This window comes from Gobius niger (genome assembly GCF_951799975.1).
Source record: "Gobius niger genome assembly, chromosome: 9".
In the NCBI taxonomy this organism is placed as follows: Eukaryota; Metazoa; Chordata; class Actinopteri; order Gobiiformes; family Gobiidae; genus Gobius; species Gobius niger.
In genome coordinates this window covers 34,137,795-34,165,747 of record NC_136860.1, presented here as the reverse complement: position 1 = coordinate 34,165,747, position 27,953 = coordinate 34,137,795, and the positions used below count along the sequence as shown (strand labels likewise).

The window sequence follows — 27,953 nt, the reverse complement described above, 5'->3', positions numbered from 1 at the left end:
ACAACAGATGAAAGTATTATCCGAGGCTGGAGTTTTCTCGTCCTTCGAGTACGGATTTTCCGATAAAATTTGAAGTTCCTCTTTGCATCGCTTTGTCCAGATACATCCTGCTTTAGCAAAAAAACGTCTCGCTAAAGTCGAAAACCGCCTGCAGGGATCGCTCCAGGTCCCCGAGGGATGAATGTTCCCTCGATGACGGGTCCCGGAGTCGCCTGGTCTGGCCGCGGGGGTGGTGTTTTTGGGCCTCAGCTGTTGTTGTTGCTGTTGGTGTTGGTGTTGGTGTTGGTGTTGGTGTTGGCGTTGTTGCTGTGGTTGTAGGTCCGGCAGGGCGAGGGCGAGGCGTTGGGCTGGTAGTCGAACTTCCCGAGCGCCGTGGGGTAGTAGGTGGTGGTGTACACGTTGGTCTGCTGCAGGGGCGTCGGGTAGAAGTTGGAGCGCTCGTCCGGCAGGAGGTTGTTCTTGTTCAGCGTCTGGAGGGAGGAGGGAGAAGATGTGGTTTTAATATTTACACTTTGTACGTTTGTGGGCACTTGCAGACTCCACAGGGTTTCCACGGGGCAAAAGAAAAAGCATTAAACTTAACTGCTTTAACCTCTTAACTCCCGGCTGAACCGAGAGGATCTTTTTCCTCACGACATCAGATTTTTTTTTCTATCTTTTTTTTGTTGGGTGTTCAACTCATTTTTGTAACTTTTTGGTCATTTTTTTGGTCATTTTTTGTCACATTTTTGTAATTTTTCTTGGTCTTTTTTGGGGTAAATTTTTTGTCATTTTTTTGTCATTTTTTGTCACATTTTTTTGGCATTTTTTTTATCACAATTTTGTCATTTTTTGTCACATTTTTGTAAATTTTTTGTGACATTTTTGCCACTTTTTCATAAATTTTTCGTCACTTTTTTGCCAATGTTTTCTCACTTTTTTTTTCACATTTCCATCATTGTTTTCGTCTTTTTGGTCATTTTTTTTTGTCACATTTTGGTCATTTTTTCATCAATTTTTTTTTATCACATTTTTGTCATTTTTTGTAATTTTTTTGTCAAATTTTTATCTCATTTTTGTATTTTTTTGGTAACATTTTGTCACAATTTTGTCACATTTTTGTCATTTTTTTGTCAATTTTTTATCACAATTTTGACATTTTTTGTCATATTTTTGTCAATTTCTTGTGACATTTTTGCCACTTTTTCATCAATTTTTCGTCACTTTTTTGTCAATGTTTTCTCACTTTTTTGTCACATTTCCATCATTGTTTTCGTCTCAGCTTTGTTGCTATTTTCACAGCTTTTTTCCAGAAGCTTTTGGACTGGGGGTAAAACCAAACTGGAGAAAATGTGCTCGGTTCAGGTGGGAGTTAAGAGGTTAAATGAATTGTGTCCTTAAAGGGACTATACAGAGTTTAAAAATGTTAGTCTGGCGTTATAAGTGATTTGCCTCAGGTGCTCTGTGGAGCGGGTCACACTGTTTTTAATGCAGGCTAGCTGATACCATAGACATGCACTAGCCTTGCACTAGCCTAGCGCCACGAAACTCTTCAAATATAAGAACTGCTTGAATTACTAAAAAATATATCTCCAGAAATCAGCCACACTCTGGATAACTAGGAAATGAGGCCCTATGTCAAAAATCCTGAAACATCCCTTTAAGCTAAATGTCTTCATCTTAACCCATACTGTGTACTATTGCTACATTCATTTAATCTGATAGAAGACTTTCAACTCAACATTCTTCCTCTATTCTTACTTGAATCTCATAAATATACAGTCTGAAAACAAACAGACCTGTTTCTTATCACACCCTCAGGAAGAACAGGTCGTCACAAACACCTTTGAACTAACAACTCCAAATAGATCGACTGTTAGTCACACTCCCCTCAGGTTCTGTATAAAAACAGCACATTACAGAGCATCACTGAACATTTCTGCATTTTGGGCTGTAAATTCAGTCCCCATGGCCAACACTCTACGACGAATCATCCATAAAGGGGATTTTATTCATGGATAAAGTACAATGTGTTTGTCCCACAAATGATGAAGCAGAAAATCACGAACAAAACAACTCAGAAACTCTGATTTGAAAAGACTGTTTTTGTACCTTTTTCCGCAAATAAATATTTATAGAAACGTTCCTCCCGAGCTCGCAGCCCATCGGAAATCAAATCAGATTGTTTTTGTTAAGCCAAAAAAATCACAGCAGGAGTTGACTCACAGGGCTGTACCGATATCGCCTCATTTATAAATAGAAACAGTTTGAAAAAGACAAACAGTGAAACTAAAAAGGAGGAAGAAGAAACACAAACAAAAAAAGAACTGTCAGAAGCAGATGAGGAGGTGTCCTGGGTCCCCTCAAAGGTCCTTAGACCATCTCAAGGGAAATCTCAAAGGAGAAAAGAGAAACCGCGAGATCAGAACAAAGAGAAATCGAACTCCCGTGGATGGACTGGCTTTGGACTTTTTTAATAACAAACAATGAAAAAGGAAACCACTGAAAATGTCGGTTGTGTCCGAACTCATTCCATACATATTGGTGTGATCGAACTTCTTCACAGGGAGGAGTTTGAGGGCACGTTTCACAACCTGCAGGGTCACTTTGACAGAAATGCTACACAGCTATCTGGCAGGTTCATGATATTGATTCTTTATAATTAGATACACTGTGTTTTTTCTCTCACAAAGAGTTTGCATTATACTAAAGGACGAGACAAATGTTGTTCCACTGCTAGAAAAAAATCAGGCATAGTGTCTTTACCCTCTTAACTCCCGCCTGAACGGAGAGGATCTTCTTCCTCACGTCATTAGATGTTTTTTCCATAATTTTTTTGGTAGGGTTTTCAACTCATTTTTTCAACTTTTTTGTAATTTTTTTGTAATTTTTTTGTCAATATTTTATCAAATTTTTGTCATTTTTTTGGGTCATTTTTTTGGGTCATTTTTTTGTCACATTTATGTCATTTTTTGTCACATTTTTGTAATTTTTTTGTTAAATTTTGTCAAATTTTTTGTCAAATTTTTTGTCAAATTTTTTGTCTTTTTTTCATCAATTTTTATCACATTTTTGTCACATTGTCATTTTTTGGGTCATTTAAAAAAAAAAAAAATTGTCAATTTTTTGTATTTTTTTTGTCAAATTTTGTCACATTTTTTGTCAATTTTTTTTCATTTTTTCGTCAATTTTTTAATCAATTTTTTTGTCATTTTTTTGTGACATTTTTGCCACTTTTTCATCAATTTTTTGTCAATGTTTTCTCACTTTTTTGTCACATTTCCATCATTGTTTTCGTCTCAGTTTTGTTGCTATTTTCACAGCTTTTTTCCAAAAGCTTTTGTACTGGGGTCAAGCCAAACTGGAGAAAATGTGCTCCGTTCAGGTGGGAGTTAAGGGGTTAATGGGACTAGATTCAAGTTGGTCATTTTATACTCACTACTGCCACCTCAGGTCATGCTTGTAACTGCAGCTTCTATATTATGCTCGTGCATGACGGCACTTCAGAACCGAATGAACACCTTTCTGAGTGCAGGATTTCAGAGGCAGTTGTGGTGAACAGGTCTGAGCTCATTCTACACATTCGGACATGGCTGGAACATGTAGGGAGAGGAAAATACTTTATTTTAACATTTACTCTTTTAATAAAGCTTATATGACAGTGAGGACGGCCCATCGTTCTAACAAGAGACACCTGTGTGACGGCGCGACTGATGATTTGTAAAAACAGCTGAAAATGTAATAAAACGTTCACTTCACTGTAATAAAAGCTCATTTTGTAATAAACTCGATACATTTTATACAAAATTTGTCAACTTCGCATTATTGAGCAGTTTGTAGAAGAAGAAGAAGAAGAAGTTTGTAATGCATTGGTTAACGCTTCATTCTTCATTTATAAAACATTTATTACTACCATTATGAGCACCAAACAGATCCATAGTAAAAGAGAAAAAGAGTTTGACCATTATTTTTAAGGTTCTAAACATATAAGGATAATAACTACCGTAAATGCTCCAATATAGGCCGGGGCCTTTATTTACTCAAGGGCCTCTCGGACCAGGCCTTTATTGGAACCAGGCCACAATTAAAGACAGGCCTTTATTTCTATTTGAGCAAAACGGACGACCAGGAAAATGAAGAAAAACGAGATTTGTGTCCATTTGCACCTAAAATATTAGGTTCATTTATTTATTAACATTTCAAACCCTCTCCCAGCGGCTGGAACATTGACGCCTTTTATTTTGTCGGGACAACAGGAAGTGTTTCGTTGCTGTTAGCGGAGCTTTGACATCAGTGTCACTGCAGGTTTCTGTTTCGTTTTTACCGCGGACCGGATTATTTGTTGTTATCTTGTGTAAAAGGCGAGTTTAGACGGAGCGTTTGTGTTTGTGATCGATCATGAGACTGACCCGAGAGAAGACGAGACGCTCGCGCTGATGGGAGGAGTTATTTTGAGGCGTGGGACTGACCTGCACACGGAGCAGCTGGACGTGCTTTGAAGACGCGATGGTGACTTTATTAAAACCCTGGAGGGTCACACAATATTTGTTGTTTGCCCTGTTTCCAAATATCGTCACAGGAGGTTTGAAAAGTGGCTAAATCTGTGTCAAAGTTACGCTCGGATCAGCTCCTCCGCAGCGTCCCCCTCGGCCCGGGTTCCCGTTTGTTACTTCCTGCTCGTGAGTTTTCATTTACACCAGTATGAGACAAATTCCTAACATGGGAATATTTCTATCGCTATAGTTTCTAATAAAAGCCCCGGCCTGTTTTAGAGATTTGCCTCCGCCAGCCACGAACCCGGCCTCTGTCAGAGACCCGGCCGCTAATGGAATACAGTATTAGAGAATTTACGGTATTTATATATGTTTAGAAATACTGTAAGGATTGATGATGAAATAAGTGGAATGTGAAAGAAACGCCGGTGAAATCAAACACCTACTTTATTCCAGTTGTTCTAAATTTGTTACCGAGCAAAGAGACGTGTTTCAGCCTAAAAAAACAGCGGCAATTGATTTACCGCGAACAAAGCGTGTTCCCCGGATCGCGTCGCCGCCTCCCGCCTGAAGGTTACAGCCCGAGCCGCGGCGCCGGCGTATTCATAACCAAAGCAATTTAAACAATCTAATTCAGCTCATGTCAAGCGTCGCACGAGCCGCGGCTGCTCCAGATAAAAGCGAGGAAAAACACACTTTTTATTCTGATGTAAGTGGTGGGGTTTGCGTGCGAGGCATTAGGTGAAGCACTTTGCCTAATGTAATCCGTCTGAGGGGGGGGCGGGGGCTTAATCAGGTTACGGGGGCGGGGGCGCTCTCTGCGGTGATGGAGCGGCGTGAGGAGTGCGGTGGTGAACTCGGACGTGGCGTTAGGGCCGCGCTCGTGTTCGGCGCTCGTTACAGATAATGAGGGAGAGTTTCAGCGCCGGGACCTGTCAGCGCCGGAGCGGGAACAGGAAGTGGATCTCAGTCTGGGTTAGTCACATGATGAGGGGGTGAGAGGAAGATAAAGGACATTTTTACAACATTAATTGGCTCTAATGACACCAGACTCAGAGCGTGATCTCCGGAAGTCGTGGTCCTTCCTCTGGCGCTACTTTCACAATAAGGATCAGCCAAGTCTTACACAAATCTACAAATATTGCTGGGTTGCAGGTGACAATACAGCATTCTAAAGGCCTATACTATTATATAGGGCAGTGGTATACAACATCATGCCCGGGGGCCTCCAGCACAGAACCTCTGGCCCCCAATGTGATTTGGAGAAATATTATTATGCAAATAAGGGATCAAATATCTGTTAAAGGAATTGGCCACCGTTTTTCCATACTGAGATATGTTCTTACCTTAGCTTTGACGAGTTCTTTAGGACCTGTCTGATCTTCCCCCGTGCCTTCAGTCACGTAAACACAGCGCAGACGGCGTTAGCATTTAGCCTCTCCCTCTCTCCACTATAGCTCCAAAACAGGTCAAGATAGAAGCTACCAAGCTCTTCCACGTTTTCCCTATTTAAATATGGTTACGTGAAGTGTTCCACTACAAAGTATAATTACACAAAAATAAACAACGTGGATTTTCTAAGCGGATAAAAGGGGGAACTATATTGTAAGGCGTAATAATACCAGGAGTAATTTGACAGTAAGTAATAAGATTACTGCACGGATTTTGAACAAACACAGTTCAGGACAAATTAAGTGCTGATCTTATCCTTTAGACTTAACTCTTTTTCAGAATTGAGAGAGAAATTTAACCTTTTACAATCTGATTTTTTCCGTTATCTTCAGATTAGACATTTCCTTAAGCCATATCTGTCTAATTCTGCAATTACTCCACAAACAGCTACACTTGACAAAATTCTGTCATTAAAGCCAACCAAAGGACTAATTTCTAGGTTATATAATACAATGCTCGAACTTAAAAGCCCCTTGATAGACACATTTAAAAAAGCTTGGGAAGAGGATTTGGGCGTCAGTATGACCGAAGATGCTTGGGCTGGTGCACTCAAACTAGTCCACGATTCCTCTTTCTGTGCTCGCCACAGGTTAATTCAATTCAATTCAGATACAATTTTAGAACATTTTATCTGATTATTCATCCTGTTAGCCTTCTAGGTTATCCTGTTTGCACTTTAATATTTAATGCCGTCTGTTAATTGATTCTGATCATTAAACCTCCATAAACCACAGTTTGCTTTGGTAATGTCTGTGTTTATTATTTCAGAATAAGGGTCAATGTGTACGTTCAAGACCTTACTTCCTTCAGATAAATCTGTAGTTTAGCCTCCTATTCGTACTTTTCTTTTGTTCGCTTTTCGAACTGGTGCCCCGTTAAATTTTAAGGCTAATCTACAACCTATTAATTCATTAATTAACAAATTAATTGATTAATAAACCCTCATACCCTACATTACGCTTCACAATATAGCTCCCCTTTTTATCCGCTTATAAAATCCACATTGTTTAAGGTACACATGAACTCGTCTAAGCTCAGGTAAGAACATATCTCAGTGTGTAAAAACGATGGCCTATCCCTTTAATAAAGAAGCTGCAGTTATGCGTAAGACCTGAGGTGGCAGTAGAGAGCATATCAAATCCCTTTAAATCGTGTTTTTGCCGTGTGCTTGTGAGTAAAGTGGTTCCCCCAGTACCTTGAACTCCATGGGCGTGTACTTCTCGTTCTTTGGCGTGGTGTTGCCTTTGTAGTTGAGGTGGTTGGGGGTGGTGGGGTGGATCACGGCCGACTCCTGCGAGGGTTTGTGGAAACGCTGACAGTAAACGTAGACCAGGAAGGACAGCAGCCCCGCCCCCAGGAAGCAGGATACGCCCGTGGCGATCAGGTGGATCGACGTGAACGCTGGAAACACACAAGCAGGTTCATTAGTTTATCACTCAGGGGTTTCCTTTACTCATACATCTCCACTGTCGTCTTCTGTGAGTGGAATCTCCTGTATGTATGTTCTTCTTCATCACCTCGAGTGTGTTTTGTAATTTTTTGACCTGTTAGTGACTGTATGAGTGGTCAACATTGCACCTTTACTTTCATCACAGTGGCCTCGATGGCGCTCCAGGATTATTTTTAGAGTTTCTGGTAGGTTTTCACTGCTGTCGAACCCTCTCACTAGAAAACCTACAAAACAACTGATCCTGGAGTGTTGTAGAGACCACCGTGAATGACAGTCAAGGCACTTTTAAGTCTATGTGACCATATGCACAGGACATGGGTCACTATTAAGACTACATATTATACGGCTCTTCACAACGTAAGTAGAAGCTCCGTTGATTTGAATGGGATTTCCCAACGTTCTACCAATCATTATTTTCTGATAAAGGACCTCTGAAAAAAATAATGACGCTGCCAATGGCAACGGAGTTTGTGCTTTCATATCGCTCCGCGTGTACGTAGTAGCGACACTATCTGTCCCGTCACTGAGAGAGAAGTTGCTCGTGAAGTTAGCGTGAGTCTGACTTTCAACTTACCCAGAGATTCACCACCATTCCTCCTCTTCAACTGCGCCTTCAACTAAGTAGCTAGCCTAGCTACTAGCCGTGCTACTTCTAGCCTAGCCAAACGTTGCAACGCGCAAACTTTTGGGAACTATTTGTCGCGGAAGTCATTAAATAAACCTTTTGACCTTCATAAAAGTGTACGAAGTTTATGTTGTGTGTGTTCAGTTGGCAAATGGCCGTATAATAAGCGGATAATGTATAGAACGCTGGTCATTATCGGGAAAACAAGTACCGACAGGGTGAACCGGACCCCGACACGAAGTGGAGGGGTCTTGTTTCGCCCTGAAGGTGACCAGCGATCTATACATGATCCCTTACTTGGCAGCACTTTTGGATTGTAATATGTGCCCTGACAAAGATCATGGCTGAAATTCTGTGATGTCCCTGCGATAACAAAGGATTTTTCCTTAAGTGCCTCGGATCGCCTCCTTCCTCAACACTCTTTATACGTTCTACCTGGATCCTTGAACAGCATCTGCAAAGGATCCTACAGACTCCAAACTCTCCCTAGTCCTACACTTAAGAACCGCCCCTCAGGATCAATTGCTTCGTATGTGATACTAATCTTGCTGAGCCCAAGATGAGACTGAAACCCAGGGACAGAGCCTTCTCTTTTGTCGAGCTGTGGAACGCTCTGCGCCTCCGCGTCCAAACAGCACCCGCTGAAGTGTTTTAAGTCTCATCTTAAAGCAGAACTAAGTAACCTATGACCCCGTTGTTGATATTGTGCATCAAATTACACAATGGAGATATTTTTTTTCACTCAAACTTCGCTGTAAATACTGCTAAAGTGGTGCTAGCCCACAGTTAGCTTTGCCCGTTAGCCTGTTAGCTTCTTCTTTGTGATTCCATTAGTGTGTATCGGGTCTCCGGGTCGGACCAGGGAAAGTTGCAAGGGGGGTTTTCTGGCAAGAGACACCAGGGGGAGATGAAAGACCCATTTGATCATACCGTTAACACTTGTATTGCCCCCAGAGGGACTATGGACAGGACTTATTAAGGTAAAGACGTTACATACTTCTGCTTTAAGACCGGCTTTTATTCTCTTTTTCTTTTAAAGGGGGGGTATTATGCAAAATGGACTTTTTCAAGCTTTACATCATATTATTATGTCATTCCCTCATTAAAAACATGCCTGAAGTGTTGCCTTGGCACATTCACGTTTGTTTGAGTCATCTGCAAAAACTCTGATGGCGGCCATTTTAGGGATAGGTTTGCCTGAGTCCTCCTAGGAACGCCCCCACCTCCTGGAGACGCCTCCGAGCTTTCGTCACCAGCCGAGTAACCAACCACTGCTCCTCAGCAGAACCCCCTCCCCACTGATGCCACAGACAGTGTGTGGAGGGGGCGTGTCGGAAAGGGTCAGAGGTTCTTAAAGAGACAGAGGCCTATTTCAAGACATTCACTACAGCCATTTTGAGAGAGACATTTTATACAAGGCAGTTATTCTAATTTACTGCATTTACAGACCAACAGAAGGTTTGGTCATCATTGTAGTGTGATATAGACTGGTGCTATGTGATTGAAAAAAGAATAATACCCCCTCTTTAATTATTTATGTCTTTTTGATTGATTGTTTTAAATTGACTGGTTTCATCTCATGAGTGCAGTTTGGGTCAGATAATTCGACTAATCGCCGCTCAGGGACTTTTCTTGGTAAGGGATACAGCTCTATGTTCAGTAAAGAGGAAAAGCTGAGTAGAAACAAGCCAATTTACTCTGATTTAATTTGTCTTTCTGTCTTTCTGTCTTTCCTGTTTTGGTTACACTCCGACGGACTCCGAGATTGCGCTCCGCAGATGTACAGTATGGTCAGACAATGGGAGACTGTGGTCATGCAAACGCAAACAGAGACATCATATAGACGCTACATGTGTGAAACTCACCTCCGCACTGCTGCTCCGTATCGAAGCCTGACGCTGGGAGGATGACTGCGGAGAGCAGAGGCACAAGGGTCAGACAAACACACATGCACACGGGACAGCCACACGCCAGGGACATAAAACAAGCGTGCAATAACAACACGAGTCAATGGGGGAGATGACGGCTCGGGTTTATGAGACAATTTTGCGGATGGGCTGTAAGGTTCAGCGCGCCTGTATAAAGTAATATACTGTATGTTATATTGTTCCTGGGAAAGACGTGTCGCCCCCGTTTCCCACTGAAGCCACTGTAATGGGGTCGTTTTTTGACTGGCCTACAAGGCAAGGCAAGTTTATTTGTAGAGGACAATTCATACACAAGGTAATTCCAAAGTGCTTCACAGTTGCAAGAAAACAAATAAAATCAATAAAAACATCAACATAAAGTTAATCAATTACAGTAAAAGGCGAGAGTGCAGATGAAATACTTTCAGTCATATTCATGGGCAAAAAGAACTGTTTTCAGCCTGGATTTGATCATTGTCAGAGTTGAGGCCTGTCTCACATCCCCGTGAAGACTGTTCCAGATTTAGGGCCAGATCTTGTGGCGGCGCACGGGGCGGCGCAGGCTCTTGCCGAAATATTTTCCGAGTGGCGGCGCTACATGTGCCACTCGCCTCCGCCACCTGTGAGGGGGCGTCACAAGAGGAGGCGACTGCACTGATGGAAACACGGCTGACATTCACTTCCTGGTTTACATTGCGCTGTCTTGCGTTCTTTCTTAAGCCTTAGGCTCTCACAGGTCAAACTAAAAACTTTATTTACCCCATCGTGAGCTAAACCATGTTCACGTCTCGAGAGAAAAAGAGCTACAGCGTCCGCTGTGGCGCGGATCGGCCGCGCTCGGCCTGAACGCGAAGCAAAACAAAAGCACATGTTCACCCCCCACTCCCACAACCACTCTCCTGGAGGCGGAGTCGATCTGGTTGGAGGAAAATCTGTGTCTCCACCCACTTAAATGCGCTAAGTCTGGAGTGGCAAGATCACAAAGTGCTGCTACTGAGGCAAAATGTCACGCTATCGTCTCTGTTTTGATGCACAAGATCGGGGCCTTTGGCTTTAGCCTCACTGTGTTTAGTCCTGACTCTGGGAACCACCAGGAGGCCCCTCCCTGAAGTTCTCAGGGCCCGAGATGGTTCATACGGCTCTAACATGTCAGAGATGGACTTTGGTGCTAAACCATGAAAAGACTTGTAACAAGCAAAGCTGTTTTAAAGTCTATCCTCTGAGTGACAGGAAGCCAGTGCAGAGACCGGAGCACTGGACTAATACGGTCATATTTCCTGGTTCTGGATGTTCTGCAGCCGTTACAGTCGTCTAACCTGCTGGAGACAAACACATGGATAAGTCTCTCTAAGTCTGGTTTTGACACTATTCCTCTGATCCAGCGAGTCCGGTGAAGCTGAGGTTAATGGTGAAGGTTTAGTCTCTCATGTTTTTATTATTATCATATTAAGCGTCAAATATTCCTTTTTATTTCATTTGTTGTGGTCATCGCTGTCCAGTGGGAGCATCGATCGTCGTGTTTACAAAATATAGTTCACTTGCAAAAAAGTACAGTCTGAATGCGAACCGCACCAAACAAACAAAAAAAGTCTGCTTTTGATCCGGAAAACAAACAAGACTTTTCTGGTCTGAATACACCCTAAATAGCGTCTTTAAAAATACTGTATGTTTAAAAAAAAAAAGGTCCACACACAATTGACTTTTTGAATATTGAAATTTCCCCTGAATTGTGTTTATAGTGCAATGTTTCTTGGCATTTAAGGGGAGACACTACAGGCAAAACTCAATTTTTTTATTTTTCAGGTTTTGGGCCAAATTGGTCTCTGAACATACAAGCTTTCACCCGGAAACAGAAAATATACCTAATCTTCACAATAACATGTTTAAATATTGCGCTGATTCAATGTTCCCCCATAGACTTATATGGGAGAACACAATTTCAAGGGCCTTTTTCTCAAAACACATTTTTCTGTCATTGTGGCGACACTATGTCCACGTCAGTCGGACCTAAAGACTTCACATTTTCCAGCCTTGGACTGAACAATATTTGGATTTTTTCAGAGGGATTTTTTATTATTTAATCCCTTAAGCCCCATTTATTGAGTTTTGAATGTCAAAAAATAAGGCGAAATTTTTCCACTAAAACTAAACAAGAAATCCAAAATCCCCTCTGAAAAAGTCTTGGAAACTCATTTATCAATAAAATGAAACCATAAATTTGAATGTAGCTCTGTCCATTATTCAGATCTCGTCGCCGAAAAAGATGGGAAATTTGGGGCATTTTTAGGCATAAAACACCTTGTTCTTATATGAAAAGATAAAATAACAGAAAACTTGCAATATATTTTTTTCTCACATTCATGCCAGTGATCGACAGCAAAAGTTTCAAATTGATATCTGTAAATATACATTTTTTCCCTATTCACCTGCAGTGTCTCGCCTTAAAAACCTTTTCTGTGTGTCATGGTGTCGTTTTTCATACAAGCTACAGTAAGTGAAGTATCAGCATAACCGACATTATTTCGGGAGCTTATATCAGCGCGGCATAAATAAACGAATCCCATGAAGCCGGTGTAACAGGTGTGGACCCGCTGACCCCCCTGCACTTGTTATGCGCCTTGTTCCTGCGAGTATTTCAGCCCCGCGGTTTCCCCCCGGAGGCCTCGCACTCGGCATTTCAATCAGGCCCATGAATATTGATGCCTCGTCACACCCATCACCGCTCGCTTTGTGGCAGATTTGGGTAAAAGCTGAAGGAGGGATTGGTTCAGGTCATCGGAAGAGATGATGATGATGATTAAAACGTAAAAAAAAAGAAAAAGAAAAAGAGGAACAAAATTAATTATGAGATTTAGGCATGTAATTAAACCCGCTTGTCACTAATCTGCTTGGAGGAACATAATAGAGATGTAAATTCCCGCTAACTGTGATGAATTAAGTGAGGCATTTTAATTAGGATGAAGACACTTTTGAGAGGTCTGTACAAGGAACTTCATGTCACTTTCCTTCCAAGATTAGCCACAGAGAATTCAACCTGTAGAGACTCTAATAAAGCTTTACTGGGATGCATTATGGATGTTTATATGCATGAGCAGGTTGGAATGGGAGGTTGGAGAAGGACGAGCGACGGGAGAATCCATGACGAGGCCATGAAAGGTTAAATGTTGAATCCTGGGCCATGGTTTGCTGAAGCGAAGGTGCTGCTGGCGATGAGATGACGACTGAATGAAGGAAAATGACGCTGTTGTGAGTCTTCCAGGTTGAATTAACGCCTCATTAACCTTGAGTCCACAATGAGGATCACTTTGGGATAACCAGCCCATGAGGGACAAGAGTTTGGGCTTTTGAGGCGGCCTAAATGTGCCAGGTTAATTCAGTTTTGTATATGTAGGATCCTAAAGTGTATAAAAAATGGACAAAATTTCACCTGTATGTTTTAATCAGCAAATACCATCGAGGATGTCGCACCGACGGGGATACTTATTCTTTCATGGTCTCTCAATCAGCCACTCGCCAGTCCATGCTTAGCTTTAGATCTAATGAGGTGGCACGCTGGCATGGTGGTTACCGCTTGTGCTTCACAGCTAGAAGGCCACGAGTTCGATCTCCAGCAGAAGAGGGGCTTTCTTTATGGAGTTTGTACGTTTTTTTAGCCTGGCTAATGTTTGTGATATTTAGTCTGGGGACCACCCATATGAGCGATCGCTGTTATAGTTTAATTCCGCAATTTTCGGCGGATGTTTGGTAGGCAGCTGATGCGTACAGGCCTCTAACTCGGTTTTATAAAATGACAGATCTGTAACAGCGCAAGAGAAGCAATGTTTTTTTTATAGACATTGTTTTTGCTGATTATAGGATTTTAATAAAATGTTTATCAAATATGAAAATGTAAAATGCCTACCACGGCCAACGGATGTGACGACATCGCGATCGCTCATATTCGTTTTTCTTGTAAGAGAGGTGTGATTTACAATTGTCCATAGTTTATTGGGCGCTACGAAGGTCTATCATATATGTCTGCATGTCGAATAGCACGTCATCGTCTTGCTGTCCCTCCTAGAAATGAGATTTGTTCCCAAATCCATGCGAAAATTTCGGCCATGGTCCCCAGGCTTCTGTGCAGTTCAAAATGATTCGAGCGCACACAGTCTGGCGTTAGTCGGGCTAATGTTCTCTCCTTGACTGTGTAGTTTTCCCTCTGGGTACCACAAAAAACATGCACGATAGGCCAGGATGAATGAGTCAATGGTTGGCACAGATTGCTGGCCTAGTTTTTATCAATCTACCCCAATGGCGGCTGTGACTACACAATTATGGCTTACCAACACTGAGTATGGTGTGAATTAACAATGGAGCTTTGAGAAAATTGGTAACAAACTTGAAAAGCGCAATACCTACCACTATTAGTTGCCTTTAATACCAGTGGCAAGGCAAGGCAAGGCAACTTTATTTATACTGTGCATTTTGTACACAAGGCAACTCAATGCGCCTCAATGGTCAGTGTTAACTATTCATCTTATTCCAGAAGTTCACATGGCCACAGCCATTCATTGTGCCCGCCTCTTTTCTCCTATCAGTTAACATGGGACCGGAGAAGTCCAGATAAAAGCCGATTTTAGGCTGGGCAGAGAAACGGTGCAGTGTTGACTTGTTGGTGCAAGTGAACATTGGACATTTTACACAAATTAATCTACTAAACATCAGATTTTAGCTGCGAACATTTCCCCTCGTTCTCCGTTTAAATGAACGGGCTTCACGCCTGACTGGAAGTGTCAACGCAACGGAGGTGCCGAGACAAAGCCAAAAGAAGCAAAAGTGTGTGGCGCGGAATAAGGTGAATACGTTTACGCCAATGAAATGGCCATTTTATGAAGAAAAATTCTCATGTTCATAGGAATAAATGCTGGCGATTTTCATCTAAAGGTTAAGGTTAATATGATGCATAATATCCACAATTTTTGCTTTTTTTGTATTGTTTTTTTTTTGTATTATACATTAAAAATGTGGACAGGAAACAATGTCACCCCACAGTTTAATTATGTTAACTATATTCTAGTGAAATGGACAGTGTTTAGAATTAAGCGTGGACAACATAACAAGTCAGCGGTGTCCGTTTACTCCGGGTAAATTAGATTTCATTGCCCTCCCCAAGTCCCCTCTGCTGAGGACTCTGTTTTCGTTGGTAATTTGCATCAGTCCTTGCAGTGCGGCCCCTGCTAATAAAATTCTCCCCGTCCCACGGTCGTTTGGCAAAATGGGAACTGAATGACACCTTGAGTTTTAGATCCTTGAAGAGTTTCCAGAGAATAACGTAAAAAAGAAAAAAAGGACAGAGAAATGTGTTCACTCAAGCGCCGAGGCCTCAAGGTGCTTTGTAAAAGTTTGTGGAGTGAAACTACGATAACATTTTATAAGATCCCACAGTAAATTTAAAAACTGCCGTTGCCTTTTTATGTCAGGCAGTCAACTTTAACAAAGCAAGACAGCGTGCTGCAGATACAGGCCTCAGCAGACCAGGGACACAAGGGCTGCATTAATCATCCATCTCTGTCGAAAACAGTTTGGTCATTTCGCGTCAGTTTGTGTCTTTGCTTGTGCCCACAGCCGCTTGACTTCGTCCATAATGTGAGCATCTGTCTGATGGGAAAGATGCCCAAAAAATGAATCATGGGTGCCGCCCTCGCAGCCCGACCTCTGCCACGGTTTGAAATTGATTTGTGACTTTTGTGCATGAGTCTAACGCGAGTCCTTGACCAGAAGTGGCTTCACCTGTTTGTAAAGCTGCAGTTTTGCCGTAGTTCTGATGGACATATCAAGGAAAAAAACTCAAAGGGTTATTCAGGATGATTGAGGGATATTTTCTTGTCCCCATAAAGCCTTTACGATAGGTTCCGTTATGGGGCAAGGACGTTCTGAAATCCCAGTGGAGCCTAAAGCTAGAAGGTCAGCATGTTAGTAATTCAGTTCGTAAACAGTAACATACAATCTTTATTAGACTGTAGCTGCTTTTACAATTTTTGTAATGGCTCAGATCTTAAGGCGAGACAGAGCAGGTGAATAGGGAAAAAACATAAATGTAGAGATATCAATTTGAAACTTTTGCTGAACATCACAGATATAAATATGTCAAATCTGTCATTTTATGTTTTCACATGAAAAAAAGGCATTTTGAGCATTAAAATGGCCAAAATTGCCTATATTTTGTGAAACGAAATCAAAATAATGAATTGAGCCAGTTTAAATTTTATGGTTTTATTTTATTGACATATTAGTAACTAAGATTTTTTCAGAGGGGATTTTGGATATTTTGTTTAGGTTTTCAATAAACTAATCATCAGTGAAAAAATCTGTAAAAACTCAAATTTCGCCTATTTTTTGGGGTTCAAAGCTGAATAAATCAGGTTTGGAATTAGCTATAAAAAAAAAAAAATCTGATAAAACCTTCAAAATATTGTCAGGTCTCAGCTTGTAAAGTTTGGAGTCTGTGGGAGCTTCTATAAGGGCTCAGGCTCTGCCCGAGTGCGGCTTCTCTCATTCAGAGAAAACCAGCCCTGAAGTTTTGTAGCGAGTGCTCATGCTCGGCCCGTTCTTCCACTTTTCCGCTCCAGCGTCTCGTAGGAGGAAAAACACCATATTTGGGTGAAAGCGTCATCACGGGGCCCCTTAGCAGGACACGTGGATGTCAAATCTGTCAATATTTATGAATGAAAACCCGCGGGAAAGACGGACTTTCTACGCGGCGCAGCAGCTACTTCCGGGTCGCCCCCACCTCGCAGACAAAACATCATAAAATAAACATCATCCTTTTTATATCTGACATGAAAACTAAGATGTAAAGGGAGGAAAATAGATAAAAATCTCCACTTCGACCACTGTGTGAATAATCAATACTTTCACCTGCCGTGTCTCGCCTTAAACAATGGAGGGATGGTGGTTCAATTCCAGTACAAACCAATCATTGTATACATGTCTTTCAGTCATGTGACCTGTGTTGTTATGGCGGCCATTTTGAATACCGAAGTAGAATAATACAGACGTCTCCGAGAGATAGCTCTGAACCACACTCCAAACATCTAGCCTTGGATACGACATGTGACAGAGATCAGAGCTGTTACTGTAGTACTTCCTCAATGTTCATAGATGTGAGCCACACACGTGTTTATCGTGTTGAAGCCACTGACAGTTGCTAACCAGTAGCATGCTAACATCTTGAGCAGCTTAAACACTGACTGAGACTCTGTTTTTACCGTTATCTTCATGAGCAATGATTACGAGTACATTAAAAAGTCTTTCATTTTCACCCCGAGCTTAGATATTGTTACATGTTGTAGTACTGCATAATGCTACTTGGGTATTCAAAATGGCCACCGGAACTATGCGTGATGTCATTGGAAACACATGCATTGTTGCTCACTTCCTCCACCAAACTGTTAAAAAAATGGGATCGATCGTTCTTTTGGGGTTGTATCGCAGCCGGTGGCACAGGGAGCATCGAATGGGTATAACGAAGAACTGATTCAACTCAATTCCAACAAATTCTGTAGGAAAACATAACACGGTTGGTTAAAAAGCTGACAAATGGGTGATGATCCTAAACACGACTCACTGCCTCCTGACCTAGACATCATTTAAGATCTGTGGATGGACCTCCAAAGAGCAGTGAGTGCAAAACAGACCAGAAACATCTCATCTCTGGAAGATTTTTGTCAGGAAGAATGGACAAAATTCCCTCAGACTAGAATTCAAAGACTCCTGGCAGCCTAGGAAAGCGTTTAGAGCCGGGATTCTTGCCATATTGGGATGCTACGAGGCATTATCTCTGCAGGTGCCCGAACGTTTTCCCTTTTATGCAAGTTTGAAAAAGTAAAAGATGAAAATAAAACCTGATTAAACAAAATAACACAACTGTGGGAATGCCTCGTTATGCCTTTTAGAGATCATCTCATCCCTCCGCCTTATCCGGGGTGCCTGGTGAATGCAGTGTGCAAGCAGATGATTAGAGCTGCTTGGAAGCTCGGATGGTGCCGGGCTGGCAGCTGCACTTCTGTCTGTCTTCCCCACTGCAGCTGTGACTGGAAACGCAGCCCGCCTCCGACAAGTACGGAGTGAAAAATGGCCTCTCGCGAAGCGCTCCGGGTGACTAGTCATGTGAAAAGCACTGTACAAATAATCCCCGGTGATTCGCGTTATCGCTGACATCATGAATTTGAAACCGTGTGCGACAACAAGCCCGAGCTGTTTTCACGAGCCTTATGTATTCGTTCCCGATTCGTGCCGAAGCTTAACCAGATACAGGGATAGTGTGGAAGTTTTATTAACGGTGAGTGAAGTGTTTCCCAATGGATTTACAAATAGGGTACAGGGAACAGACTGCAATGCGTCATACAAGGGGGAAGGAAGTATGTTTTGGGAATCACAATTTACCACTATTTTAAGCTGTTTTCTGGTGGACCGTGGGAACCCAGGGTGCTGAAGGTGTTGCAGCAGCCCCTGGTGGATAGTTTGTGTAGTGCATGCAATGTTAGTACATGGGAAATGAGCACAGAAAAAGCATTTTTTGGGGGCAGTCTTGTCCCTCAGCACCCCCTAGCCAAAATACATTCCCACGGCTCTGGACAGACTATACATATTTATTAAAGTCCAGTCCAAATTGGGTCCATATGGCTGTTTTTTCACAGCAGATTCACCAGTAGAATAACAAAAGCAGCAATCTTAGCTAGTGTTAGCATGTAGCATCAATCAAACGATGGCTTCCTGATTAGCATTGCACGTTTCATCTGTATTTATGGTCTGTTGAACCACTTTGCTCCTCTCCATGTCTCTGTATCTTAATATAATCATAATTCAGCATTAGTTAACATAGTTTTGGGGTAATTGGGAAAAGTTTACTTATTTCCCTTCTTACAATTACTTAAACAAATGTTGAAATATGGAAATATTTTTCTACTAGGCTAAACGAAGATACATAAAAGAGACATGGGCTGTATCCGAATGTCCACACTATTCCCTATATAGTGACTATATAGTGGTCACGCCATGTTGTAGGGGTGTCCGAATGTCCAGAGAGAGAAAAGTAGTGCACTCAAAATTTCCCACAATGCATCTCGAAAAGTAGTGAGCATCGATGGTCACTAAACGGGTCAATATAGACCACAATGCATTGCGAGAGTTGGAGAAGAGCCTGACAGCGACAGGTCTTTGAACTAAACAACACGACTGAAGTAAATCAGCTGTTTCAGTCGTGTGTTTGTGTTTCTCATGAATAAACGACCTGAATATAAACGGTTACGGTGAAAAGATGCTAACGTTAGCTGCTAACCTTTAGCTTGAGCTGTTAAATGACCAACAGCTTCCTCTCGAATAATCCAAGACATTCATGTAAAATCCATGTGAAATAAAGCGTATCTGACTCGTATTTATCCATAAATATTCCACTGTCTCTGAGTTTGGTCTTTATCACAGAAATACTTTATTCCCGGAGTTTAGCGAACTTTTAGCAGATGTAGTCACTCAATCTGCTGGCGCTTCAGACACCGGGCTCTGACCGACTTTCGGCGTCTTTGAGCTCACGCTGAGGTGACTTTTTTTTTTCTTTCCTTTTTTTGTGATGATAGTAACGCCTGTAAAAGGACCAAAACACTTGTTCTTTTTCATTAAATAAACGTTTGTAACAATAAATAAATTCAGATAAAAAAATAAAATAAAAAAACACATATCTGCAGCCGCAGCGCGCCTGACGTCACGCAGCGCGGAGAAAGTCGTGGCTTGTGTCCGAATCGCCAACAGAATCAGTGACTATATAGTGACTATATAGTGCGGGCCTGTGTAGTGAATGAGGGGTGAGGGACTAGGGTGGACATTCGGATACAGCCATGGACAGGAGCAAAGTGGTTCAACAGCCCATAAATACTTAATAAACAGCAATGCTAACCAGGAAGATAACTTTAGCTTTATGCTACATATGCAACAAACATTAGAAACGAGCGCTGTGTTTTGCTTCTACTGAACAATTTGCTGTGAAAAATCATCCATGTGGACCTGATTTTGGCTTGACTTTATTGGTGTGTGATAAATATGTTTAAAGTCCTCCAGAAAATGCTGAAAAATTGAGATTCTCGTGAGAGGTTTTCTTCTTTCGTCCCTTGTATGATTCGTAGCGTCTATCATTTGTTGCCTTTGACCTTTTTCAATACACATAACATAAAACAATGAAAAGCCATGAACAGAATGACGTTTGACTGCAAAGTGCTCGAATACTTATCACAACATCGTTAAACGTTGCTTCCTAAGAATGACAGTAGCATAGTTATCAGATACGGACCTGGTATCTCGTTGCAGTCCCTCTTTTGGGTCCCGTTGCCGACGCAAGGAGTCCCATTCTGAGATCCACAAACTCTGCTCCTCATCTGCAGACCGGAGTCGTCACAGGCCGACCACAGCGACCAGGCCATCCATCCACCTACGAGAGAGAGAAAGACCGTCAGCTCTGGGTTTTACACGAAACAGCCCAACCACCATGTGAGAAGTCGCCACATTTACACTGAATCTAATCAATAGACTATATTTGACACCCAATGAAAACAAGGCTTTTGAGGCAAGACACTGCAGGTGAACAGGGGGGAAAAGAAATATCAATATGGAAGTTTAGCTGTAGCTTACTGACATCTTTCATTTCATGTTTTCATATTGAATTATGTATTTTTTTGTGAAAACATTGGCTGTATTTTTGACAACCAAATACTAATAATGAATATGTTTTATTGTTGTTGTTGGTGATAAATTAGTTACAAAGATTTGCTCAGAGGGGGTTTTGGATTTCTTGTTTGGTTTGTAGAATAAGTTAGTTATTGGGGGGGAAAAAGTGATGACACTTTAATAATAAGCCTTAATAAATGAGTTAAAGGGATAGACCAACGTTTTTCCATACTGAGATATGTTCTTACCTGAGCTTTGACGAGTTCTTTAGGACCTGTCTGATCTTCCCCCGTGCCTTCAGTCACGTAAACACAGCGCAGACGGCGTTAGCATTTAGCCTCTCCCTCTCTCCTCTATAGCTCCAAAACAGGTCAAGATAGAAGCTACCAAGCTCTTCCACGTTTTCCCAAACCACTCCTGGTATTATTACGCCTTACAATATAGTCCCCCCTTTTATCCGCTTAGAAAATCCACATTGTTTAATTCTGTGTAATTATACTTTGTAGTGGAACACTTCACGTAACCATATTTAAATAGGGAAAACGTGGAAGAGCTTGGTAGCTTCTATCTTGACCTGTTTTGGAGCTATAGAGGAGAGAGGGAGAGGCTAAATGCTAACGCCGTCTGTGCTGTGAAGATCAGACAGGTCCTAAAGAACTCGTCAAAGCTCAGGTAAGAACATATCTCAGTATGTAAAAACGGCGGCCTATTCCTTTAACACTTAATTGACTCTACCTCCAAAACATGGTGGTCAGGTTGACCCACAGTGGACTAAAACCTGAACACTATTTCGTTGTACGATTGTGCAATGACACATAAAGCACTTAATTCATCATGAACAATTAGTTAATTGTGGCTAACTACAGTTAAAGTGATAGTCTGTAAGTTTGCAAAGTGAGGAGAGATAGAGTGACATTTGAAAGGAGAGAATCAAATTCCTCCACTCTTTAACCAGAAAGTGTTCTAAAGAATGTTCTAAAGTAAATGATCAGGCTCCTCCCCCTCCCTCCTGATTGGGCCGACAGGCTGGTGAACAGGGAAAGCTCATCTCGTTGGTCGACGCGGGAGGATGCTAGACTCTGATTAGTTGCTGAGATCTGTGAAGGAGGGACTTTACACAAAACAATACATATATACTGTATATATCATTACATACTTTACATCAAAATGCAAGACCAGGTGGTCGATTTTGCGCATTTTATAAGATTTGTAAAACATTTAGACTTCCAGACTATCACTTTAATGCCTAACTCTTAATGAATAGTTCTTCACATACTTCACTTATTCTTTGTTAAGTAGTTATTAAGAGTTAACTAATGAATTGTTCATGATGAATGAAGTGTTAGCTCATGATTTATTGAGGCTAAATAGGTGTAGTTATTACAAATTGTTACAAAAAGGCAAAAAAACAAACAGATTTTGTCTTGTTTTTTGGGGTGCAACGCTCAATTAATCAGGATAGGAATTAGATATTGAAAAATCCCTTTGAGCAAACCTTTAAAATACAGTACAAGATTGGAGAGTTTGTCTGTTTGGCCCTGGAATTTTCAATCTCCCATATTCCCAATTCTATGGAAAACATTGAATCAGTGCATTTTTTTCTGTTTCCAGGTGAAATCTTATATTAAATGTCCTGCAGTGTCTCCCCTTAAGAATAGATTTAGTTTACAGGGATAAATTTTGCCCCTTGACCCACGATGGAGCCCCATTTCCCCCTTCAGAGTCTGCCACCAAAAACAAGAGCCAGAAGAGCAGGAAACCTCCAGATCCCTTCAGACCTGGTGCTGCTGAGTGGACAGAGAGTGGACAGAGCAGGTGCAGAGGAAGACAGTTGCATTATTGAGTTCTCGGCCCCCGGTTCCCCGGTTCCAGACCTGGACCGGGCACTTTACCTTCGGACTCGGGCAGCTCTGAGTCCGCTGTCTGAGCCTGTCTCGCTGCACAACCTTCCACACACACAACACCAGCTACAGGTCACATGGAGAGACACAATCACGAAATGAAACATGCAGTCTTCAAATGGAAACTATGATGCTGTGTTTAGTCAGTAAATAAATAAAAACTCTAAATGTGAGTATTTTGCTTTGGTAATATTCTCCTAAACACATCTTTATCACTATCTTCCACTTTATTGGTTTGAAAATGTAATATTGATCTAAAACAGCTAAGACAAAAATATCTAGTAGTTTTACTTCCTGATTTCCCCGTAAACCCCTCCCACCAAGTTGCCATGGTTACTTCACAAAGAAATGAGCGATTTGGAAAAGGGAGGAGATGTTTGGGAGCTGCAATGCTCAGAACAGCCAACACAGAAGATTCAAAGATTACTCAAAGACGCGCTGTCGGCTCTGGTGTGTTTTCGATGAGAGAACAACACTGTAACATGGTAAAAAAGCTTGTTTATTAGGGACGCACCGACACCATGCTTTCTAAATCTGATACGAGTACTTTGATTTAAGTACTCGCCGATACCGAAGACCGATACGAGTACAAGGTATTGACTTTTTCACAGCAGATGGGTTTGTAATTAGTTAATTTACTCATTTATATTTCCTTAAGTAAAGTAGGCGACACTTTTAAGAGAAAGTTATATCACATTTGGACAGATGCCATTTTATTTTTCTTTCATTCAATATAATTTTTATTTTTATTGCACTGTCCATCATAGACAGAAAAGCCCATGTCCAAAAGCTCCTCAAGGCCTGTGCTTTATTCATTTATGTGTTTTTATTTAACAATAGTATTGAGATGTTACTTTTCTTCTTTACTTCAGCTCCTGTAGATTTTCTCGTGTGTTTGTAGTAACTTAGCGAGAAGCTACAGCGTTTTCTTTGTTCTGCTGCAGCTCATTTTCCCTCAATATAAACATGCTGTATGTCTTTAGTTTGGATTTTCTGAGGACTTTTTAGTCGCTGGGTTAGTTTTTTCAGATGAATAAACCCCTGGGCATAAAACGGCGTCAGAATGGCCAAAACTGTTAGCCGCGAGTTAGCAACGTTAGCCTGTATCTTATAAACACTGCAGACGCTGCAGCACTAGCAACATTAAGCTCTGGTTAAATCCAGCTCAGACTCTGGTTTAGGGAGTGTCGTCTGTGTGGAATATTGTATTTCCACTAAAGAATTCTCCTATTTTCTCTCCTCAGTGGAGTCAAATGGTGTCGGTTTCTGGTATCTGGACCTCAATAACGAGTACGAGTATGAGTACAAGCGTGTGGTATCGGCCCGATACTGATATCGGTGCATCCCTATTGTTTATTTCACCTGTTTTCTTATGTTGAATTAATTCAAGTAAGACCAATGAAGATTTTGTAGAAAAGCAGAAAGAACAACTTACGGCTAATCTTGCGAGTCACTTTTGTTCTATAGCGTCAGAACTTTGATTCTGCGTGGGCCGACACCTCCGAATCCTGCCAGATGTTTAATAACCGTGTACAGCCAGCCATAATTGCTTCATTCATTTTAATTTATCTGGAACCCCCCACAGAAAACGCTGCTGCTTGTTAGCATTCAGCCCACGCGACGCCTTCACAGTCCGTCGGCCATCGCGGCTCCGAGCTTCTAATCAAATGACCTGATTGGAATTTCCCGGTGACTGACAGTGGGGCTACGGGTGTAATTAGGCAGAGGAAACAGAGGCGGCCTGAACCCCCCCCCCCCCCCCCCACGGATGTCCAGCGATGTGCCCGTCAATAAATGCAATTACCCGGACGTTGAAATGCACTTTTGTCTTTGTGTGTCCCGTAAAGTTAAACCTATGGTAATATGATTGGGAAGATGAAATGGGGAAGTCGGATCAATACACGCAAATGCAAATCCCAACATGCTTTTTGTAGTTGTGGGATAAATTAAATCGAGCCTGTGGAGATTCATTCAATTCTCTGCTTTGGATCCAGACGGGAATAGTTCGGCAAGGTCATTTTGTGATTTGCTTTAGCATTTTTGGGCAGAATTGGATTTTAAAGACCTTGAGAACAACCAAAAGAAGTTCCACAGTTTGGGAATGTCTATGCAAAATATGAAATTTAAAAGCTGCAAATAGGCGAATTTCTACCGATTGTCAGCTGCTTCTCAAGGCCGGAACATTTTTCTCCAAATTGTTTCCTTTCTCCTCCTCCTCCACCATCTTAAAATGAGAGTTTTTTCTTATTATTCTATTTAACAGTTCATGTTCGTGGAAAAACTGTGCAAAGATAAAGTTCTTCTCAGTCATGTGGGATTATGTACCAGACAGAGCAGTGGTTTTTCAAAGTTATACAGTATTAACCTCGAAATCAGGAGCCGAGCACATTTTCTCCAGTCTGAAAGTAATAGCAATAGTTGTAATAGTAGTGAAATAGCCACAGAAACGAGAAGAAAATGATAATGAAAACGCAACAGAAGAGCAACAGAAAAATGACCAGAACGTGATGGAAAAAGTGACAAAAATGTGAATACAAAGTGACAAAAAAGTGACAAAAAGCGATGAAAATGAGGCAAAAATATGATAAAAACCCAACAAAAAAGAGAGCTAGCTTTCAAATGTACACCATGGCCTATAGGCTTTTGGACCTTATGGATTTGGGTAAAGCTGAACTGGAGAAAATGCTTGTTTGTCATTTTTTTATGCTGTTGGGGCAAGTGCAGATACTTTTCAGTGGACTGACTCCCAGGTTTCCATTTAGAAAAGGTCACAAACAAAATTTGTGTAATGGACTGTTTCAATTTCAGCTTTCAGGTAAACTTTTATGATTTCTGCTTGTTTATGATGATTTCTCTTCATAATTTTCTCTTCATAAATCTCCAGCTTAACCAGGACAAAACTGAAGTTTTAGTCATCGGTCCTGAGGCCCAGAGAGAGAAACTTTTACCCAAACTGCAGTCATTGTCTTTTAATCCTTCCTCACAGGTGAAGAACCTGGGCGTGATTTTTGACTCTGAGCTGACTTTTATTCCACACATTAAGAATATCACAAAGATAGGTTTTTACCATCTAAAGAACATAGCCAGAGTCCGCCCCATTCTCTCTCGGGCCAACACGGAGACGCTAATGCATGCTTTTATCACCAGTCGTATCGACTACTGTAATGCCCTGCTTTCTGGTCTTCCCAGGAAGAGTATCTCAGGTTTGCAACTTTTGCAAAACTCGGCGGCTCGTGTCCTGACGAAGACCAGGAGGCGGGACCACATTACACCGGTTTTAGAATCGCTGCATTGGCTCCCCGTGTGTTTCAGGATCGATTTTAAAGTTCTTTTAATGGTTTTTAAATGTCTTAATGGTCTTGGTCCTTCTTATCTTTCAGAACTGCTTTTACCTTATGAACCTTCACGGCCCCTTCGCTCCTCCTCAGGGGTCTCCAAGTTATTCCTAAAGTCAACAAAAAGACTTATGGTGAGGCGTCTTTCCAATATTACGGCCCTCGCCTCTGGAACCACCTGAGGAGGAGCTCAGGGCTGCAGAGAACGTTCATGTCTTTAAGAGCAGGCTCAAGACCCACCTTTTTAGCTTAGCTTTTAGCTGATTTCTACTTACTTATTTATTCAGTTATTTTTATTATTATTTATGTTTATAATTATCTTATTATACTAGTTTTTAGTTAGTTTTATATATATGTTTTTATTATTCTAATGTTGTTATTTGTATATTGCATTTTTGCATTTTTAGAATTTCCAGTGTTTCCTCTGAGGGAGCCCTCTGCCCCGGGAGCGGTGGTCGGCTGTGGCTGTGTGGGCACTGTCCTCTGGGTGCCCGGATGGAGGTGTGGTGCTTCTGCTGCACCTCCGCTGGGTGTCCAGTGGTGGTGCCCTGTGGCTGTGGCTGATGTACCGCTCCCGGTGCAGACGGCTCCTCTGATGGCATTTCCTTACCTGGTTCATCTGTACCCAGACTCAGCACTACGTCCATTACCTCATCGTGTGTGTGTGTGTGTGTGTGGCTGCGTGTGTGTGTGTGGCTATGGGGAGGGGGGTGGGGAGAGCAGTGTTGTCTGTTTGGAAGAGTGGGTGGTTGGGTGGGCGGGAACTGCTTTTAATCTGTAAAGCACTTTGTGTTACAACTCTGTATGAAAAGCGCTTTATAAATAAAGTTTTGATTGATTTTTTTGAAATCATTTTAAAAGATGATACTTAGGTCTACATGTTGGCCTACCGTCTTGGCTGGGATTATTGTGACCTGCTATCCAGTTCCAGGTAAATCAAATGTTGTGGGTAAGGAAAAGCAAAGTTTTGTTTGTATACTTTATTGTCCCCGTAGGGAAATTTGTCCTCTGCATTTAACCCATCCTCCACTGGGGCAAACCGTAAGGAGCAGTGGTTGATCTCCATGATGTGGAGCCAGGCTGGTGGTCAGAATCACCTGGCTCGAGGATTCACCTATTGCACATGTTTTTAGTGGTTGGGGAAACCGGCGTACCCGGAGGAAACCTACGCAGACACGGGGAGAACATGCAAACTCCACACAGAAAGGCCCCGTCCTGGTGGGAATCGAACCCGGGACCTTCTAGCTGTGAAGCGGAGGTGCAACATTCTACATTTCTGACATGTAATTTTGTGTACTTTTTGATTGAATACAGCTTATTTAAAGTGCCAAATATCAAAATACAGTATCCAAAATAACACCATTAAACCAGATTGTAAATGTTTTGCTATTCAAATGCTAATTACATTTTACAAAAGCGGGTCCTGAGTTGTCGGTTGATGGATTTTGGGGGGTGCGGCCTGAAAAGTTTGGTGGGTGGTGATTGTGGGAAAATCAAGAGGTGAAACTACTTTTGCTTCAATTCAGTCAATTCGATCAGTTGTTTTGTATAGAGTTCGGGAAAGTCTACAGTTACCATGGAGATCGGCCATCTTTGCAGCTGTTAGCATACATTTCCATGGACTAACATTAGCTAAAAACAGTTCATAAAGTGGAGAAAATAGCCGTGGAACAGCTCCGTTAGCTGCTGAGTTACTGCTGGTAAATACATCTAACTCACTGTGGTCTCCAAGTGTTTTAATGTGAACAATAACTCCAGTATTTTAACTTCTAAAATCTCCATGAGTTTAAAATGGCTGCTAATCCCATAATGCTTAGCGATATGACGTCACATTCCCGAACTCTATTGTCCAATATCACGACAGGAGTTTCCTCACAGGGCTGACTGTTTAAGATCAGTATTACAGTTTCTAACCAACAAAGTGTGTCAGCACACACTACACAACTTTTCTAGTCGTAAACAATTTTATATAGAATGGGGGGTCCACACTACACGACTGGATTCAGTGCGATTTTCGAACGTCTGGGGGTTCACACTTAACGACTGAGAATCGTAAGAGCGACACACGATTCTGACAAACAGCTGATGTTTTATAACACAGCGCGTCTGTCGTCTC

General features: G+C 41.7%; 1 protein-coding gene across 2 annotated transcripts in view; it reads right to left on the bottom strand.

Annotated features, from left to right (window-relative positions):
* Nucleotides 1-210: 210 nt before the first annotated feature.
* Nucleotides 211-27,953, bottom strand: part of sema5ba (sema domain, seven thrombospondin repeats (type 1 and type 1-like), transmembrane domain (TM) and short cytoplasmic domain, (semaphorin) 5Ba) — a 517,318-nt gene continuing 489,575 nt past the window's right edge. The window contains exons 20-23 of one of the 2 annotated variants that reach the window (XM_079563383.1): nt 20,228-20,365; nt 9,865-9,909; nt 7,120-7,325; nt 211-470 (exon numbers count right to left, since the gene is read on the bottom strand). In XM_079563383.1, the coding sequence (XP_079419509.1) occupies nt 246-470; nt 7,120-7,325; nt 9,865-9,909; nt 20,228-20,365 (614 nt within the window). In that variant the 3' untranslated portion in view covers nt 211-245. The remainder of the gene's footprint in view (nt 471-7,119; nt 7,326-9,864; nt 9,910-20,227; nt 20,366-27,953) is intronic. The other variant, XM_079563384.1, reaches the window with a different exon arrangement.